This window comes from Chroicocephalus ridibundus, chromosome 9, assembly GCF_963924245.1.
Source record: "Chroicocephalus ridibundus chromosome 9, bChrRid1.1, whole genome shotgun sequence".
In the NCBI taxonomy this organism is placed as follows: domain Eukaryota; kingdom Metazoa; phylum Chordata; class Aves; order Charadriiformes; family Laridae; genus Chroicocephalus; species Chroicocephalus ridibundus.
Window position 1 is genome coordinate 3,340,063 of NC_086292.1, and position 20,486 is coordinate 3,360,548.

General features: G+C 47.1%; 1 protein-coding gene and 1 long non-coding RNA gene across 8 annotated transcripts in view; one reads left to right on the plus strand and one right to left on the minus strand.

Annotated features, from left to right (window-relative positions):
- Positions 1-202: 202 nt before the first annotated feature.
- LOC134521120 (uncharacterized) lies at positions 203-12,160 on the minus strand. 5 transcript variants are annotated; one of them, XR_010072628.1, is made up of 5 exons: positions 11,826-12,160; positions 6,265-10,082; positions 6,052-6,152; positions 4,638-4,715; positions 203-3,515 (listed from the first exon to the last, which is right to left on the minus strand). It is a non-coding gene; the product is annotated as an uncharacterized LOC134521120 (long non-coding RNA). The 5 variants fall into 5 exon arrangements; XR_010072627.1 differs by lacking the exon at positions 11,826-12,160 and adding an exon at positions 11,176-11,315; XR_010072630.1 differs by lacking the exon at positions 11,826-12,160 and having other exon boundaries at positions 203-3,020; positions 6,265-11,075.
- Positions 11,273-20,486, plus strand: part of BRWD3 (bromodomain and WD repeat domain containing 3) — a 62,746-nt gene continuing 53,532 nt past the window's right edge. For all 3 annotated transcript variants that reach the window (XR_010072625.1, XM_063347245.1, XM_063347246.1), the window contains exons 1-4: positions 11,273-11,717; positions 11,815-11,873; positions 12,054-12,083; positions 12,312-12,371. Coding sequence is in view for 2 of the 3 variants with exons in the window: in XM_063347245.1 (XP_063203315.1) it covers positions 11,273-11,717; positions 11,815-11,873; positions 12,054-12,083; positions 12,312-12,371 (594 nt within the window). In the remaining variant the exon portion in view is untranslated. The remainder of the gene's footprint in view (positions 11,718-11,814; positions 11,874-12,053; positions 12,084-12,311; positions 12,372-20,486) is intronic.

Consider the following 20,486-nt stretch of genomic DNA (forward strand, 5'->3'; position numbering starts at 1 on the left):
TTTCTGCACGTTACCCGTGGGATCCGACCGCGTGCTCCCCGTGCGCTGGCACGTCCAGGGATGGGCTGGTGGCTCTTCTCCCACCTGTGGTGGGACCATGGGGCTCGGCTCAGGAGACGTGCGGAGGCTGCTCTCCGTCCCGCGCAGGAGAGTCCTTCCATTCTCCCTGTGACACCCTCACCTGCTCCGTGTCCCCCTGAAAACCTCAGCCGAGGGAAAGAGCACAAAGGAAAAGAAAGATCCACGACCAACACTGTGAGATGGAAGTAGATAAAGTAGATGTTATCCTTCCCCGGGGGCAAAAAAATGTTCTGTTTTCAGACAGACATAGAAAGACAACAAGGAAAGTGCTCAGACATGCTCTTGTGTCCATTTATTAAAAGAAAATAATAGAGATGTCCTTCATTTCATCTTAATTGAAAATTACCCACATTAGCAAGCAAAGGGATCTTCTAGCCCAGCCCGGGAGGAAAGGAAAAGTAAAAAGGCCTGCACAGATCATTGGTGGGTTTGCTCTCGTTCCGGCTTTATTTCGGCTCAGAAAAACATGCAATTCCTCGTAACCGTAGAGTGGCCACCTCAGGCCGTTACCCATCTCCCAAGACACACGCTGATGTTTGCGTTGTTGGAAGACCCGCCGGGGCAGCCCTTGGCTCCTCCAGGGACGCCCCGTGTCTCGCCCCCAGCCCCGCTCTGCGACGGGGCCGAGCCGCGGGGGGACCCGCTCACCCCCCGAACGCCACGCTGAGGGGCAAACCCCCCCAAAACCAACCCCGTTTATAAACACCAGTGGCATCGTTTGGGGCGCTTCTTGTGCACTGGAAGTTCGCTTGTGTTCACTTTCATTTCATTGCTGATAGGAATTGATTTTTTTTTTTTTTTTTTATATCTGCATCGGCATCTGCCAATAGGTGAAGGCTTCAGGAAGCTAAACAAAATTATAAAAAAATACATGATCTTTCTTTTTCTGTTCCCTGAACATGTAAGGTTGCTCTCCAATGCACGTTTTGTTTTAAGGTGAGTTATTTTGTTGCCATAGTAATATTATTCGGGTTTTGAACTGCTGCCGCTTTGGTTTTCTCCAGGCCAGGCTTGTCCCAGAGGGTCAGTGGCCCAGGCACCTTCCCAGAGCGCGGCTTCCCGCGGTGCTGCAAAACACCTTGAAACTTCAGCTCCGACCTGCTGGACGAAGCGTCGCTGCGGGGGGAACACGGGGGGACACGGGACCCCGGACAGTCAAAGGGGTCCTTTCTCCCCAGCCCTTGCAATAAGAGAAGGTCAAAGAGAACCTGGTGGCTTTACTAATTAGCACCTATTAACACCGCTCATCTGGCTGGGGTGCCGTCGGGCTCGGCCGTCCTCCTCTGAGGCGGGCAAGAACAAACCCGTGTTTGTCCCAAAGAGCCTAAAAACTCCGTAAATCCTATTTGTTGCTACACAGGTGTCTCAGTTCTTTACTCCAAGCCTAATGAATTTACTTTATTGCTGTACTAAAATAAAGACTTTAAATATGAATTAATGTTAATGATGTTGAACGTTACGTTGATGTTAAATGATGTTAAAAAGGATGCAAGGAAAAGTGATTCCCTGGTAAGGAAATAGTTCCGTGGTCATTTGGGTGAAATGGGTTCTGTAAATGTATTGGAAATGAATATTTAACTTATTTATATATTAAGTATTCAAACAAATTGCATCATCAAGATATTAAAATATTTAAACTTAAAAGGGAAATGCTTTTTTCGGCTATAATTCATTCAATTAAAGCAGGCACAACACGCCACATATTAGCCTAAAACCTATTACATGGCTGCCAGACGATATATATTGCTGAGAGCCTGGGCACTTGTTCCACTGCGCAGGCAAAGCAGCTCAAGCAAAGCAGTTTTAAAGGCTTTTTTTTTTTTTTTGCCTTTTTTTTTTTTTTTTTAAATTTTGAATAAACCATTTCCAGATTAACAAATCAAGGCTACGTGCCACACAGGAGACCTGAGACCCGTGTAAACCTTCCAGAGATTGATGCATCTGGATAAATCCAGCCCAGATTAAAGCAAAGCTTTCATCGCACAAACTCTCCCCGAAACGAGCAGGATGCTGGTGACGCCGCTGTCCCCGGGAAAAGGACGGAGCCGGGAATAGCCGGCAGTGAAAGCGCCAAAGTCAGGCAGAAGGATTTGGCGGCGGAGGCAGCGGTCCTGCGCTGTAGGCGGTGATGTTGCATCTTTCTTTCGCTGGGGGAATTGCCGAAGCCGAGCCATTCCGGGAGCGTTCCAGCTGCGGCAGTTTCTGTGGTTCCTAAGATTACCCATGGCTCTGCCGCTCCCCGACAGAAAACCCTCGGAAACACAACGCTGCGCCTAAACACAATAGCAGCCTAGAATAAAGCGACATCCTTAACAATGAGTTTCTTTGCGTTTATAGGTTTTAGCGAAGCCCATTGTGTTGTTTTAACACCCTTTTTTGTATTTAGATTTCTAATGTCTTTGACTGGGGGAAGGGTGGAAGGGGCAACCAATTTAATTCGATAATCCCCCTAAGCCTTGCTTAATGCAGGCACTCTGGTTTGCGCCTGTGAATTTTATGGTGGTATTTTGGGTGGTTGCAGCATTGCCCTGGAAAATGTCCCATCATTTATTTCGCAGCTATTCGAGGGAAACGGTTCCCGGTGCCGGGCAGCCTCTTCATTAAATCCACATTGTCAAACGGAACAAACTCTCTGACCCGAGATGCAGCTGGACCTCAGGGCTGCCGCACCGGTTCCTGGATAGGGTAGCTCAGAGTCTGGGTGCAAACTGCCAAAAGTAACATTAAACCGTGTGCAGGAGACTTTTGCAGTTGATGAAAAAATCTCATTTTTTGGCCGAGGAGGTGGGTGGGGCTGCAGGGAACAAAGCAAAGTCCCCAGCTCGGGGACGCCTGCGTCCCCCGGGGACGGTGCTGATGCCGCAGGATGGGTCCTCCTCGCTCCCCAAACGCAACCACGCCTCACGCCGTTTGCCCTCGGGGTGGACGGGATGAAAGAACTGCAGAAGGAAAGTTCCAGCAACAATTTTTCTCCTGTTGCTTTCTTCTCCCGACAGGGAGGGAGAGCTGCAGCATGGGTTGTTTTTCCACATGCTTGTACGAAAGACAAGACGAGACTCTTTAAAGAGCACCGAAGCCTCTCACGAGCCCCTGTTCTCCTCAAATTCCTCTGCTGGTGCTCAGCTTCCAGCATTTCTCTGATGTTTGCTCAAACCTGACGCATTCAGCCAGCAGCGAATAAAAGCCTGTGCCAAGAGGTTAGCATCGCTCTCGATGGGATTTTTGGACACCCCATTTAAGGATGCACCGTATCTCCCAAGGAAATGTTCCTCGGTCATTCTAGAAGCATCTCGGAAGGAATCACAGCAAAGGCAAAAAGCACAAATACAAGGGCACGGGGGGCTGGTACAGTCGATAGGCAGCAGCAACAAAGTCAAGATGGGAAGAAGGGTTGGAAGAAAGGTCAAGGTCTGAAAGATGTCACCTGTAGCAAACTAAGTCACCCAAAAAGGAGAAAGGAGCAAAGAAAGGAAAAAAAAGTAAAATTAAGAGACTGAGATCTACTAGACTGCCACAGAAACAGAAGAAAGGCGTCCAGAGAGACATCAGAAAACACGTGGAGAGAAGATGGTCCTCAACAGGAAAATGGCAGGATCTCTTAGAGGATGTGGAGAATGTGAAGAATAAACAGGAGATGCTCTTTTTCACCTCTACAGTCTGTGCAACTGCCTTCCACACTTGCCTCATAATCCAGCGATAAGAATGAAACACCCTGGGAAAATAAACACCGACGACAGAATCCTCTGTCTTTAGGGCCACCATTTGCCTTCACAGGTTCACCCCACATCTGCTGGCCTTGCCTGTTATTTTCCATCAGATACGAGCCCAGCACTCAGCCACACAAAACTCAGGGACTTCACAAACTCTAAAGGAAAGCTCTTTTATGGGTATAAAAGAAACGAAAGGGACAGCCAAAAGGGCAAGTACTTGCAGGTGTTGAAAAACACTTCGCCAGAGATTAAATTAAATTAGTCCTTCTATCAAGAAAAGCTTTAAGGGACCTTCCAAGAATGTAAGTCATCTCCAAATGGAAATGACAGAGAAAACATATCCTAGCAGGATATATCTCAAGCCTTAATAAGTTAAGGCCAAAAACAATTTAACAAGGGAGATTCTGGAAACTGAACTCCTGAGGATATCAGGGGAAAGACTCTTTCCGAAGATAAGAAGCTGGAAGGCTACAGGAGAATGTCTAAGTCCGCTAAATGATGGAAGTACGAGAACTAAATGAAGTATGTGGGTCACTGTTTACTACAGAGGAATTTATGGAGGTTTCCAGGTTAAAGCCTCTCTTTATGAGGGATAAGATGGAGAAGTCATCTCAAACTGAAGACGAAGAGGCTTTAAACTAAATAAATAAAAATAAGGGGAACGATATTCCTGTATGGGACAGCATTTTGAGAGTTCCAGAAAAGTGCTCAAACATGAAACTGTCAGATTACTTAACCCTAGTTTGAAAGCCCTGAGATTTAAGGACTAGAATGACAAATGAAACCAAACTTTGATGGATGCAAAATCACGCATATCACTACGAACACACAGGGACGGGCTCTGACCTACTATCGCTCACTGAGGAGATCTTGGCATCGCTGCGCTGACATTTCCATAGAGCTGCGCACAGCGCTCAGAGGCAGCTGGAAGGCAAACAGACCGTAAGGAATTATTAGGGAGGACACAGAGAACAAATAAAAACAAGCGTTGTTGTGGCACTGCACGAGCCCGTGGTGTGCCCACGTGTTTCAGCCCTCCCTTCACAGGACGGATACCCAGAAAAGGTGGAGAAAGAGGGAATAGTGGTCTGCAAAAATCACATGGCGGGGTTAAATACAGCAGGGCTTTCTGATCTGGAAGAGATGCCTGAAAGAGACTATGACGGGGGCACATAAAGAGCATGGTGAAGGGGGGTGGCTACTTCTTGATTTGGTTTCCGTTTTGTCACCTTGGTGTGGGACTCACAGGGCCCGTTCCGTTTTCCTCATTGTCAAACTAGAGCATTAGTTTCATTAGAGACTTAGAAAGTTCATTCTAAACTCACACACCTGTGGGCAAACTTATACAAGACAGTTTTCTAATCCATCATCCCATGGAGTAATTCATATTTAGTTTCTGTTCTTTATAAGCCCGTATTTAAAAAGTATTAGTGAGCTTATTTACAATGACTACATATTATGGATATCAATAAATATAAGAAATACCTCAAACCGTTTTTAAACTTCTTTTTATTTCAAAAAAGCAGCAATTTTAAAAACTCCTGTGAACACTGTGTCCTCCTTCACAAAAAAAAAGCTAGTATTTTTGTAAAACTGACAAGCAGAATTAAAACATGTACAAATACTCGCAGCCTAACAGAGAAAGGGGAGGGGATACACAGGGACATAATGCCATTTAAGTGATATACTTGGCTAAGGGAGTTCCAGCTATGCAGGGAGAGAGGCGATGAATTCCCAGTCGGACACTGCGTACCCAGGCTGCACGGCTCCCGGGCGCTTCCAGGAGAAGTCAAATATGCAGGATGGATCCCTAAAAACTCCCCAAATCCCAAACCGCACATCAAAGGATTATTTAAAAAAAAATTTAGCAAGATTTTAAGTTGGTGAATTAGCCCCAGCAGGAAACATGAGGTAATATTTCTGGGGTGAGAGCCCCTTGGTGCACCGGGCCCCCCCAGCCCGGCAGCAGCCACGGCCATCGCGGGAGAAGGGCTGTGTTAGGCAGTGGGAAAGGCTGGGGACGGGGGCTCGACCCCAACCGGGGGGGCTCCTGGGGACACAGGGTCAGAATCAGGCCCTCAGACAGGGATGCAGCCGACTACAATTGTAACACCAACCCTAAGAACAAACCCTACCTTGTCACTTACAACTATTAGTAATTCTCCTTCCTCTAAAAAACTTGCGGGGTTACAAGCACTTTTGGGTATAACGTTGAAATTCAGCGATGCTGAATATATACTGGAACACTGACGTTATTTACCTGGTCCTTCTGCTTACAGAGCTGTGAGCATACAGGTACACAGATCACTCGCTGTTGCCCATTTTCATGTGCGTTTCATCCATATTTGAAATTTTGCATTTCTGTTTAAAATAGAGACACGGATAAATGTTTACATAATACTCAGAGAGAATGAATTTATTCGAAAACTAGGCAAAGAGCACGTCCCCACAATCGCAGCAGTGATGTACATACCGTCCAGCCGATCAACAGCTAACACCAGTTAATGGCTGCCACAGGAAATATGAGATATGGATCGCTCCACGGAGTAACAGATGATACCGTTTCCAGGCAGGTGGCATTTTAGGCTCTAGTGAACGGATTTTAAGATTCTCAAGAGGATGAAACACCATATTTACATCATGCAGAACAAGTAATCTATCATCTTAGGTGAACTATTATAAGATAGAATTTAGAAACAAAGGCGAGCGGCATCCTGACTATTTCTCAATAGCCTTTCATGGGGGATAGTATTACACCCCGCTCTCGGGTATCGGGCACCATCTAGAGGAAAGACGGCTATAATGCAGCAGGGAAATGAAATAATTTTTTAAAAATAGCAAAAACCCTACAGCAGATCTTGTATAATATCGAACAGCTACTTAATTATTATTTAACGGCTCTTATCAAGGGAGAAAACCGTACGGAGGAGAGGAAATTTGGAGATCTGCCCCACAAGATGGGATGTTGATTTGCACGCGGGATCACTGCAATGAAGCAAAAAGCCATGACTGCAATTATCGCTAATTATTTTGCACCTGACTTTTTTTTAAATTTAGAATAAATAAGCTATGATGCCCAAATTTAATTTTGAGGTTGCTGCATTTAGAGCTCATCTTAAAGTAAAACTTGACTTTTCAATATCCGTATTTGCTTACAATTGCATAGCACAAGGCACCAATTCCTAAATTCCTTCTGAACAGCACTTATTTTTGTATCATTTAAAACCTTGGATTTAATTTCTGCAACAACTACCATCCTCGTTTACCATTTAGCTGCATATGAAAGGCCTGAGATGAGCAGGACGTACGTAGACAGAAGATACTCGAAAGATACATGCATCGAAGATACTCAAAGAAAAAGCTGAAAACGCTTAACTTGCTCTAGCGTTGAAATCCACATAGATTCAGACGTACAGATTCTCAGCTGCATTTACTGCAAAGGAAAGGTACAGTCCAGGTACAACCCAGCACAACTGCACGATTCCACTCTAAACTTTCTTTTTTTGATTGACATTTCTGGTTGTGAAAAACTGCAATTGTGTTTTCACACTATGTTAAAGCAGAAGTCAGAATTTGACTTATCAGGAGAGTATAATGATAAATTAAATAAGAGAGAGACACATTTACCTGGTGTTACAAGCTGACTATGGGGAAGTTAATTTAATTTTGTAGTCAAATTAAACAGGGGCAAACTTTGCTGACTTGCATTTACTCCAGCTACAGTGACAGGACGTGACGGACCATTTTGCAGAGGAAGCAGAGGCTGGCAGTGACCAAGGCGTGAAAAGTGTCCTGAGCTCAGGAATTCTACAGCCCTGGGTGCATCAGAAAGAGGCAAAAACCTGAAAAATGGCTTATTGTTTCTACAATACCAAACGGTTGGAAGCGATGGGTATTTGAGTCTTAATGGCAAGAGTTGTCAGGCACTTTTCAGAGGGATACAGTGGATTGGGTTAATCACATTTACTTGCTGTTAGAAGTGGTTTGGCTAAGTTAATGGTGCAATGGCAGAAGGATGAGGCAGTTTTTCCAAGGGCTTTTTTCCTCACAGGTTTTTGCTTGGAGTAACATGCTTACACAGAGGTGCTATGCTATGTTATTAGTAACAAAAGGTTATCAATAAGCAAGCAGAAAGGCAGAATTAAGTGAGCCTATGGAAGTATGAAAAATGCATATACATGCATGAAATGAAAATCTCGCACATCAGCCTCACCTGTGACCCACCTCTATAACCTCAGTAAGATCCCTTTCAGAGCGATACTCTCCGAGATATTCTCCCGGCACACATTCAGCACTTGTTATTTGCCCTCTCAGGCTTTCCACGGCTCGGACAGGTTTCTGATGATCTGCTCCCTGCCTTGCCAGGAGGCGTGGGGGGGAGGCAGGTAACCCTGCCAGGTCTGACAGGTTTGGCCACGGCAGAATGGGATTGGTTCCACTCCGTGGGACGGAGCGTTAGCATGCATTTATCTAAAGGTTTCTACTCCTAAAATCCTGCAAAGGCTTTTTTATCTTTTTTTTTCTTTTTTTTCTTTTTTTTCCAAGAGCAGTATGGAAAGAAACTGTTACAAGCCAGCTCCTTCCTTAAAGCATCTCTGCTTGTGAATACCTCTGCTGTTCATTTGTAAAGATTACCACGCCAGTTAGTACATTCTTCTTTGCTACTCGGTGCCACTGCTGCTGTTGGCATTTACATAATAGAGTTCTGCTTTGGAGAAAGATGAATAAGCACAACCATAAAATCTTGCTTTCACTGGGAGATTTACTATCATCCCCCAGCACGCCACTTCTTGCATGCAGAGGATCCAGAAAGAGATGAGTCACGGAGCTGCAAGATCCGCGTGTGGCTGCGCTGTGCTGGGGAAACGGAGCTCCCGGGGAACGAAAGCTACGCTTGAGGATGGGCATTACTCACCAGACAGATGAGTCCTTAAGGGGAAAACCCGGGAGAAGTGGGAAGAGGTATCGATTACAGTCCCTACAGCAGCTTTTGGGAATAATAAAGCTACTGGGAAAATGTTAACGATAGGAAGCTCAGGTGCCAGGGAACCAGCGGCATGGGGAGAGGCTTGGGAGTCACTGCAGAGCAGTAAACCACAGCTGCGATGGCGCGGACGGAGCCTGGCCAAGGGAAGAGTTACACAATGGCTGTTTCGGGCATGACTAACGCTCTGTTTGTACTCAACCCAAAGGCAGGGTGCTGCAGCCTGCATACCTGTACCCTGCAACACACACAGAACGAATACTCGGGTGATTACTAACGCCCTCCTTTCTTGTTGATGCATGAATCCACCCGAGCTGCGATGAGTGCGCAGCATGAAGCACTTATGAGCTTTGAGCTGCAAGGTCGTGTATTTATAAGCACTTGGGCAAACGGCATGTGGGGAGGATTCCAGCCTGGATGGTACGGGAAGGACACACGCAAGGGACAGATGAGTTTACTCGGGAAGTGTTTTCTACCCCAGGCTTTCAATTTGAGAGCCTGTTTTAGTTACTGTAGAAATTCCCATCGGCTCCAGACAGGCCCTAACAGAATAATCCAGCCTGTTGCAGTGGTGCAGGTTCACTTGTTGCTGCACCCAAGCTCAGATAAAAGCAAACTACAAGGAGAAGGGTTCAGTAAGACACCAACCAAAAAGTGCCAAGGAAACACGCCATATTCACAGAGAAATATATTAGGTAACCGTTAGCACTAGAATGCACTGGGACGTGGTGCTATACAATATTTACGGTGCTGTGTTTTCTCTTGACATAGAATTATATTTAGCTCAGAAACATGGATATATAGTTTCAGAGCGTATGATAAAACACCATCCATGTTTTTTTCTTTGCATTCCCGGCATGCATAAAAAGATGAGCTTGCAATTCTCAGCTCTGAAGACAGGTGGGAGAAAGATTACCTCTAAAGATAGTGAATATCAGCATGCTCTTTCCCTAGCTGGTAATTTATTTTAAGGACTGCAGTTCTGCGCTGTCTCTCTCACAGGAAGTGCCTGGGAAACTTCAGAGGCTCCGGTGTAACGCTGGAAAGGTGGGAGAGTTGCTGCTATCGGAAAGCCACTAGAATTGAGGTTGGCAGCTGAGGTGGCACCTTGTGTCTCTGCTAGTGACGAGCTGATCAATGAACCTACCTTAAAAAAGATTCCAAGAGCTATCACGGTGAGCGATTTTCTTTTTATATATTTAAACTCTCATTAGCTGCTTGAGAACTTTAGAGGATGAAGAAGAAATGAGGTCTACACATCATCCAGTTAATCCGAGCTCCTGCCACAAAATAAACAACTTCCACCGCTGTATTAAGGCAAAGAGAGGTGAATTAGGCAGAGCAGCTGAATGTCAAGTACCCAACTCCTCCTCCAGAGAGCTACTGGCCTAAGAACAGGCTGCCAGCAGGAAGGACCGCATCCTGACGGTAACAGCAGGAAGAACTCTGAAACAGCACTTCAGAGAAAGCCCAGTCATAAGCAGATACTATAAATATATACTAAAAATGCATTTTTTCTTAATGCCTCAATGGCACCGATTTACTATGATTCAGCCCTTGGTATTCAAAGCATGAAGATGAGTTGTCTTTTATTTTTCAGTTATGACAATGACTGTTATGCTGCCAAGGCTCAGGGAGTTCTAATATGAAATGCCAGATATTTATGGTGGCAAAACACTACAGAACGTTGTCAATTCACTTAATATGTTTTAGCAACTTATTGCTGAAGTGACATAAATTTCTGGAGCTTTGACAGGATGCTCCCCATGGGGAAAAAAAAATATTTGTCTCCCTTAAGAAACAGTGATTGATATTGAACGCTTTCTCCTTTGAAGGGAACAGGTGCCGTTATCAACCATATTTTAATTTCCTGGACACGGGGAGCAAACAATTTTCATTTGGCTCCTCGGGCCACCCAACGCCCTCCATTCTGTAACCTTAGCAGCCCCTTGGGCTATGCTGAGGCCAGGACACGCTGGCAACACCCTGCTTCATGCGAGGTGCACAACGGTTTGGTTTCTCTAAACACCCAGACGTTTCTCAAGTTGCCAAACGCAAGCTTTTCTGTGCCCCAACACTTCGCCTTGAGCACGTCTGTCTACCTTTACAGTGCATTCAACAGTTCCATGAACACAAAGAAATGCACGTTCTGTACCTGCCGTACGCCACCACACAGCTGTTCCACTCCCAGTGGTGCCTCCTCAGGCCTCTGCCCACAGCTAGGCCTTTCTTAAAGGGAGCCGGCCCTCCGGCTCCACCTTCCCACCTGCGTGTGCCCCCCTCCCCGAAACATGCGTAGCCTCCATGCTCGTCGCTGCCCTCCCCGCCTGATAAGAAGCTAAAGATTCCCAAATCCTCGCGTTTTTTTTTTTTTTTTTTTTTTTTAAAAAAAAACCCAACCCAACACTTATTTTCCGAGTCTCCGTTTCCCAGCAGGAGACCAGCGAGGCTCCCCGCGGGACGGCAGAGGGGCTCTCCCCCTCCCGTCACGGCGGAGATGGCGCAACGCCCGGGTACGGCCCGGCCGCCTCCGCCTCACCGAGCTGCCGGCCGGAAGTGTCGCCTGAGGCGGCAGCCCCGCCCCCGCTGCGTCACCGCCCCGCCCTTCCGGCCAGGCGCTTCCGCCCCGTCCCCTCCCGCCGCCGCTTCCCCCCTCCCGCCCGGCCGCGCACCGCCCCCGTGCGGCCGGCGGCGCGCGCTGCACCCCGCTCGGCGGAGGCTCGCGGGCCGGGATAGCCATGGGGCGAGCGGCGATGCCCTGAGCCCCGGCAGCAGCCGGACTGGGGCCAGCGCCGCGCACGGGCAGTGGGGGCTCCTCCATGGGGGCTCGGCCGCAGTAGGAGCGGCGTCTCCCCGGGGCGCCATCCGCCACCTCCCCTCCCCCTCGGGCCTCCTGAGGAGGATGGCGGCGGCGGCGGCCGCCCCGACCCAGCTGGAAGCCGGTGGGTATCGCTGCCGGCGGGGGCTGCCCTCCGACCCGCCGGCCGCCCCTCCGCCCCCGTTGTAACCGTGTCCCCTTCTCCCCTCACCTCTCCGCAGAGCTCTACTACCTGATCGCCCGGTTCCTGCAGTCCGGACCCTGTAAGAAATCCGCCCAGGTGAGCGGGGAGCCGGGGGCTGCGGCCGGGCCGGGGCGGACGGGGACGGGCCGGGGCTGGGGACGGGCCGGGCCGGGCCGGGGCAGGTGGGCGGCGGGCCGGGGAGCCGCTGCGCTGCGGGCGCCGGACTCACGTCCTTTGTGTGTCTGTGTGTCTGTCCGTGTGTCCGTCTCTCCCCAGGTGCTGGTGGAGGAGCTGGAGGAGCACCAGGTGAGGCGCCTGCCCCGGCGGGACAGGGGAAGCCCTGGGGAGTGTGGGGGTCGGGGGTTGCCCTGCCCAGCCTATCTCCTCCTGGGGCTCCGTGAGACCCTGCGGGAGGCGCGGGTGCCCCGGGGCCGGGGGTAGCGGCGGAGGGGCTCCTCCCCGGGGCGGGCTGGCACCGGCGGGGGCTCCCCTCGGCCGGCCGGGGTCTGACGGCCGCCTCCCTCCCTCCCGCAGCTGATCCCCCGGCGCCTGGACTGGCAGGGCAAGGAGCACCGCCGGAGCTTCGAGGACCTGGTGAGCCAAGTTTCACTCCCGACTTCCCCGACGAGCAACCCCCCCCCGCCGCCGCTTCTCCCCGTCCCCCCCCACCCCGCCCGTCCTCCTTCCCTCCCTCCCGGGGCTGCGGGCTGCGCCCCGCTGAGGCCGCGGCTGCCGCCGGGCCGCGGGGGGTGCGGAGGGGAGGAAGGGGAGGCGCGGCCGGGCCGGGCTGGGGGGGACACGGCGGGGCGGCGGCGGGGGCTACTTGGTGCTGACTGACGGGGACGCGCTATTGTGGGGCCGGGAGGGTTATCTGAGGGCACGTACCGGGGCCCAGCCCGGCCAATGGCGCCGCGTCTTACAAACCGGAGAGCGGCGGCAGGCGATGGAAGGCGGCAGCTGATTGGCTGCGGCGCCGCGGAGGAACTGGCAGGGAGGGCGGGGGGCGCGGGGTGCCGGTTCCCCCCTCCCAACCCCGGCCGGCGGGGCTGACAGGGCCGCGGGGCTGACGGGGCCGGCGGGAGGCCAAAACACAGCGGTCCGCGGACACCCGTGGGGCTGGAGGAGGCCGCCGGGAGCAGGCTGCTGTCACCGCCCGGCCCCGGGGGGCGGCGGGCAGCGCGGCGGCCGGGGCAGGCCAGGCCGAGCGGAGCCGAGCGGAGTGGGGGGATTAGATGTCGACGTGCCGGCGGGCCCGTCGCCAGGCAGAGCTGCTGGTCTTGTTCAGGGATTCCTGGCCTGCGGCGGCAGCCTGTGCTGAAACCCGGCTCCTCAGCGGGGCGGCTGGGCCTGCCTGAAAATTTAAAAAAAAAAAAACCAAAAAAAACCAAAAAAAAACCCCGGGATTTTTAAGGAATGTAATGTTCTATTAAACGCCTATGAAATATATGGAGTGGCTGCTTTTGCTGGGTATAAACCGTGTGAATGTCTGTCATTGAGAAAGGTCAGCTTCCCTCTGCGCTGCCAAGGGGCTGGGTGCCAGGGGGTGGCCTCTGTCCCCTCGCCCCCCGGTGATGCCCGTCTCTGTCCTAGCCTCCTCCTGAAAGCAGCGGAACCAAAATGTCATTTCGATTTCTTTCCGAAGGGTGCAAATGGCCTTGTTTTCGTCTCTGGGTAATAATGTATGGCGCTGATTTGGCAGTTTCAGTTGGAATACTGTGAACTTACTAATAGCTTTTATAATACTGATATACTGTGTGATTGTCACCGTCTCCTCACCTGGAAGGAACTGAAAGTACGTCCTTGCCTTTCCCATCTCGCGTAGGGCAATGGTGATGTGGGATTTTGACATGACTGTTGCTCAAACTCTTTTCTAGCTTGCCTAAGAGTTAGTTTTCCACTTTAGCAATACTGTAGAAGCTCAGATGCAGATGGGAGAACTCCCTGCGTCGAAATGAGACGTTTCTACCTGCTGCCTTTCCCTTTCCAAAGCGCATTAAGAATTTAAGATGAATGTTATGCTTCATCATACCTCTTGTGGGTAATTCCGGGACTGTATATTGAGTGAGCAGACACGGAGTAAGTACTGCATTCAATAAATTTTAAAGCTGTACAGCCTTCCTAGAGAACCTGAAATCTAACTATAGGCTCTTTCAGGTTTAGCTTGTGACTGCACCCGGTATGCAAGAGGAATGTTAACAGTGGCAGCATGAAGTCTGATTTCAGACATACTGGTTTTGCTTAATCAGTTATATTAACATATACAATTTTCCCTTGCATTCTATGGGGCATGAGTTAAAAAGCCTTAACACCTTCTTTTTGTGTATTAGATGACATTGTTGAAGCCGTGTCTTTTTCTTTAATATTTCAGAAACAGGAAACAAACAGTTGCAGAGTGAGGCTTGGAATTAACGGGAAATTGTGTCTCGCTGCATAGAATTATAAAAACTAAGCATAAGATTTTTTTTGTTCTGTCTTAAACTAGTCGTCCATAATCAATCCTTTTAGATTGCCTTTTTATCTCGTAGTATTTAGCTGTTTAACTTGATTTGCAATGAGGAACGGGACTATAAATGAATCATTACAGTGAGACAGGTTGATGCTAGGTAGGATGAACTGAGCTTCTCTCTCCTAATCCTCAGACTGAAGCTTTTGCTGTTGAGGATGTTGAAGAAAGGCCTTTTTCCTCTCGTTGCTTAGGGTCTGATGTATTTGGAGTTTGAACCTTGGGTTGCATATGATTGTATATTAACCTGAACTCCTTGACTTCAGGGCTAGCTAGATGTCTGAATGTAATGTTTAGCCAGGGTTGTGAAGAACACAAATAACTCTGGACTTCATTTCAATTATCTCAGTCATAGAATGAACCAAAAATAAATGATAGATGCTAGCAATTGGAGATAAAGCTTTTTCTACCCATTTCTTCTTTTTGAATGCTTAAAGACAGAAACCCAAATTCAGTTACAATCTCTGCCTAGTGTTGCAACTATGCTGGTCAGACAGGCCTGAGATAATCCAACGCAATGAGAGTTTACAAACCCAGAGAAGTCTGATTTTTTTTTTTTTTTTGTTTGTCTGTTTGCCCAACACTCTGCATTGGAAAATCTGACAAAGTATTTCTGTTCTAATTGCTGATGTTTCAGCTTTGTTTTCCATTCTCAGTTTGACTGTTCAGGTTAGTGTTGGTATTTTTCAGAACGTACACCGATACTCTTGCCATTGAGTATGTTGTTATGGCTCTTAGGGCTTCTGGAAATGATAAAGATGTAACAACCAAATCGCCTATTAGTTGACTTTTATCGAGGGACTGTTTACTCCACTCAAGCTTTTAGTCAAGATCTGAAAACTCTCTGTTGAGATTTCTTTTTCTTTTTTATTTGAACTGGGTCTTTAAATGTCAGGTACCACAAGGCATAAGAGTAATTTAATACACGCTAGTAAGAATCGTACCTAGCGAGCAAAACCACACAGAGAATACTAGCTTACGTCTATTTGTGTTCCCTTTGTCTTTTCTGCTTGTTTCCACGTTGGAGTACTTTTTATGTGCAACATGTGGCTGCCTGTCTAGGTAATCGTCCAGGTGTACTCCAAAGTGTTTTTTACTTTGTTATTGACTGCTGGTGGTCTTCAGACATGAAACGTGTTTGTAAAGGGGAGGGTCCTCGCGCTCCTTGTGAAGGCCTGAGGTATTGCACGCAATTAGTACTCCTATTTTATATTAACTGTAGCAGTTTCAATGTGGAGTTAGCTGTTGTACAGACCAGTCAAGCTGAACTGACTCAGATTATCACAACAGTCGCCAGTGGACTGCTGTTCGAAATTATCTTTGTTTATTCCTGATAAAGATGACTGCGTCTGGTCTGGTTTTTCAAGGACTTTTTGATGCGCTGTCTCTTCTGGCTCAGCCTGTTTTGGTCTTTGTGCTGAAGATGCATATAATTTCAGGAAAAACAGAAAATCAGCTATTGTCGGACAGTGTATTCAAGTGGAGAACTTGCATCTGTGAACGGCTGTGCTGGTATGAACAGCTTATGGGATTTGGCTTTGAGTTTCTGCCTTGTCCATCTGCATTGATTTAAAACTAGCTATGAGTCTGAGGTGCTGTTATTTATAGATATTGCCAATCCCGGCATTAGCTGAGAAGAGATGTTACGTTTTTTTCGTGTCAGGAAAATGTCATCTGGTACTATAGTAGTTCCAACCCATTCTCTCTGGGGAAACCGACTGTATAATGGCTTTTAAATTTGTGTGTATTTGCATACTTTTGACACCTTGTGCAAGTCCAGTATCTGAGCTTCCTTTTGCTGAGATTCCGTATTTGAGGTCTTGAGTAATTTCCTGCTTGCTCAGCTGCCTTGGTCCTCTTGGTCTCCTCTGCTGCTTTTTGATACAATTGTCAATTGATTCTTAGTGGATTGTTATTTTGGCAAATGAGGGAAGTGCCGTACCACTGCCTAGAGGTTAGAAATCTGCTGCTGATGCACAACTGCCTGCCCACAGGGGACTGGGTACGAAGGAGCCATCGAAGGCCCACGTTGCTCCCTGCATTGCTTTCATTATGCAGCTCTTCTGTCAAACTTATTCCGTGCTTTGAAGCGATGTTTCACTGGGCTTCCCAAAGGAGATGTTTCAGAGCTATCTGGTTCCGATCCCTGGTAAGACAGGCATCTTATTAGAAATAGTAATCACAAAGAGTCTTTGTTTGTTTATTTGTTTCCTCTTTATTGAAACCTTCCTTGGAGGAGAAATTGTCATCAGTCATACCAGGGGATTTTGGTTGGTTGGTTCAGGGAACAACAAGCTTCTTGCCTGTCTTAGCTGTCCGATGAGGACCCTTTGCTCAGTAGTCTTTGACCGTATGTGGTAATGCTTCCAACATCAGAAGCATAAACAGGTTGAGGGGTATGACTTTCTCCTAGCCCTGACGTGACTTCACTAATAGTTCTTTACTTGCAGCTGCTTATCACTGTAGCAACTGATTTGCATACTGGTTCAAGCAGTCATGACCCTGTTACATTCACCCATGGTTGTTTACCTAGATTTTTTTAAAAGGATGGATTCCCTTTACCCAATTCTTTCAAGTTTTTAGATCCATAAGACCTGTGCGGTTACTGTGTCATAGAATTCTTCTGTGGTACCGGGGCATTCTTGTGCTCTCACATTTTAACTTTTATAGGGTCTTTCATATCTTAAGGCAACAGAACGTTTTCCTTTTTATAATTTATGCCAGGGTGCAGAACTTGCTCTCACAGTGTGTTTTCAGCTCTTCTGCATTATTTTAACATGCTCTTTTAAAAGCTCTTCTTAAGCATGTTTTTGGCCTGTGTGACTTGTCTCTAATTTTTCCAATTTTCTAATTGTTTTCTAAAATATTTTCTAATATTCTAAAAATATTTTCTAATATATTTGATGAGGTGATAATATCCTTGCCGTTGTTTCATTTTGCTGTATGGGGTTTGGACTAGCATGTGTGGCTATAACTGATGCTAAGCTTTGCCTTTTTCCTTCCTTCTTTTAATGAAAATCTGATTGGGGAGACTTTGTTTTTCTCAGCTGTATGTTTGCAGCTTCATGTTTTGGAAAGATACTTAAAATCCATTTACAGCTATCTCATGCAGAGGTGAGAGGAAGGATTTTTGTTTCAAGTTCTTTTGGGAACCTGAAAATAGAATTGCTTGTTTTGCTCCGGGCTGCGGTTTAAGCATTTTATCTGGAAGTTATTATGGAAAAAAATCTCCAGGAGAATTTGCTGCTATTGCTGCCTGCCTATGTGGCTGTTTGGTAATAACAACAGTGGTAATATTCAGATTAAGGGCCATTTATTTTGGCTGTTCTGGCTTGTAGAAACATGAAAATGTGCAGGGAAAGAAGTGGAAGACGGGGAAAGGCTGTCATACAGCCTTCCTTCTGTAGTATGTATGGCATGGTTCTGATCGCAGGGGGCAAATCTGGTGAGGTGGGCGTGTTAAGAGAGCGAGCGGTCACTTTGATATGTGCCTGGTCTGCACAATATGCTCCTCGTTACATGTGGCTTAGGAAAGTTTACAGTCCAATAAAATTGTGCACTAAGATCTAGATGCCTCAGCAGCTCACTTGTGCCGATTTAACTCTGGCTCCGTGATGGATTTGCCAACTTTCCTGGTCTGGGCAGTGATCAAGCAGATGTCTGGTATCCTGAGCTGCTTAACGTCTGGATGTTCCGGGCAAATTACCGCCAGGCATGGGCAGATAACTGCCACACGCTCCCCGAGTCCCGCGCGTCCACCCATCTTGGGATGTTGGCTGGTCTGCACATGTGTTAATGTTTGCTCCCTTTGCTGCTTTTTATAAAACTGTGGCTTGATCTGCGGGTCTTTAAGTAACAAAGTCCCTTTCCATTTCTGAGTAGGTGCGCTGAGCTAGGACTGCTTGTCGAACAACTTGTGCTCTGTCTCCACAGTGGGATATTTGCTGCCAGGCTTAATTCAGTCCCTCTCTCTAGACACAGAATAGCAGCGATACTTCACAGTGTACTCCTGAGCGAAAAGGGAAGTGTTTTGCTGCATTACGCTAGGAGAATGGTTTGGGCTTTCTGTGAAATTTTATATTTCCAGAGAGAGTGATATCGCTTGGTTTTTTTTCCCACCCTAGAAGTAAAATGTAAATTCCACAGCTCCTGGTTTGGTTGCCCTTTTTCTTTTTAATCTTTTAATCTTAAGCTTGATACATTTCTAGAATTGGCAATTGTTGACTGAGAATCATGTTACTAATTATCAGAGATGTAAAAAGGAATTTCATACTCAGATTTTATTAAATTGCAGATTCTCTCTTTAGAATTGCCTTTGTTTCAGATCCTTTCAGATCCCTTGCAAACTGAAGGGAGGCCAGTGCAGAATAATAAAATATTTTGTAGCGTTAGCACGTTTATAATATTTGAGGAATGAGTAAGAACGATAGGTAAATACAAAAGTTCAGATAATCCCTTTATCTTATTTTGTCTTCTGTTATATCATGTTATTTACAATGAAAGACAATTCATGCTTATACACTGAGCTTCACTGGATGTACAACTGGGGGAGGTACCAATACAATTTTGGAACTCTATAGTTTTTTCTTTTTGTGGGAAAATGAAAAAGTTAGAATGGCTGGAGAGTGCAAGAGAGCATTCATGGGGTCATTCTTTGATGCTCACAGTATGAAAAACCATGGAACAGGACCACATTAATGCAGTCATCAGGTTTATCTTTCCTGCAGAAGTATGATTCCACTCTTTCCATCCGAAGGACAGAGCCATATCTTTAACACGCAGCAACTGAAACTGTGTGTGGAGAAGCCTGTCTCTCTTCTGCAAGAGTTTCCATTTAGATTTGAAGAGTTTTAGTTGAGTTTGGTTAAATGGTAATTAGTATATATCATTGGAAAAACCTTTCCTTTTTTGGGGGGCATTTTTAGAATCTCATTTGTGGGATGGTGTTGATCCTGCTTGTGATGCAGGTGATTACATTATACAACACCTGACTCACCGTGTTGAGCCCTGTAGCACCACTGCTGTTGCCCAATTGGAACGAATGATTTCCCAATGACATGTAGTAATAACCTCTTTGATGACATAGTTCAGTGAACAATGTTTTGGCAGCAGTTGTGAGTGAAGTACTTACCTTTTCCTCCTTCCCAATGCCTGCCGCTCCCTCTGGTGTGCCGGGGCATATCCCTGGGGTCTGGGTGGGCAGGATAGCTGGGCTTATCTGATGGTGCTCTGCTGTTGAAAGAAGTGGTCTCGTTCCATGCTTTCCACCAGCTCTCATGCTTCTCTGAATCACAGTCAGCTTTGCTAAACCTGGCAGAAAACCTTTTCCTTCTTCTGTCGGGTGAGCGTTCCCAGCCAGGGGGGCTGAAACGGCTCCCTGTGCGGGAGGTGGGCACCGGAGCCGATGTAGAGGGGAGCTTGGTCATGCTTTTAGCCAAACTGGGGAATCATTCTGGCTCACTGCAGCTGCACAAAAACTTGTCCTACCCCACTGGGAAGGAGCTGTGTGGGTGGTGAGCGCTCACAGCCCTGTCGCCAGTATTTGCCTGTGGCTGGGCACACTTGAAGTGGTCGTCTAGGAGAGAGGGGCGTGCACAGGCACATGCCTGCTGTTATTTCTTTACAATGAGCACCGTTCTGGCCCTTTCGGGTCAGCTTTAGTATTATTTGGCATTAGTTTGTGGCTTGGTAAAACAGAACACTGGCTTATGACAATCTCTTCATAATATTGCAACAGATACAAAAGTTGTAAATAGTTCTAATACAACTAGTTCTTCCATCGTCAATCACAGGTACGTAAGAGCTGAGTGACCTGCTAGAGTTGATCTTTAATGTAGCTGTATTTCCTGTATGGAAGGAGGTAAATAAGGTCTGATGCTGAGCTTTTGCTGCCAGCTAGTAAATATCGTAGAAATCGGGCAAGTGCAGGACATTCTGGATAATGAGGCACAATTTATTTGCTGTTTGAACAGATTGTTGGAAAAACTATTGTATCCCTATAGAAAACAATCTCTGTCTAAAGGGGAAAAAAGAAGAATGTTTTCTCAACATGACAAATTAGGAATCTACACGTATGGATCTTAAAGATGCCAACTCCCAGTAGCTAAAAACTGGAGACTAGGTATTGCTTTTAGGATAATGTTTGGGTTTTTTAGGCTTTAGCACATGTGCTTCTTACAGTAATGTGAGTGTCTGTCAAGGGTGTT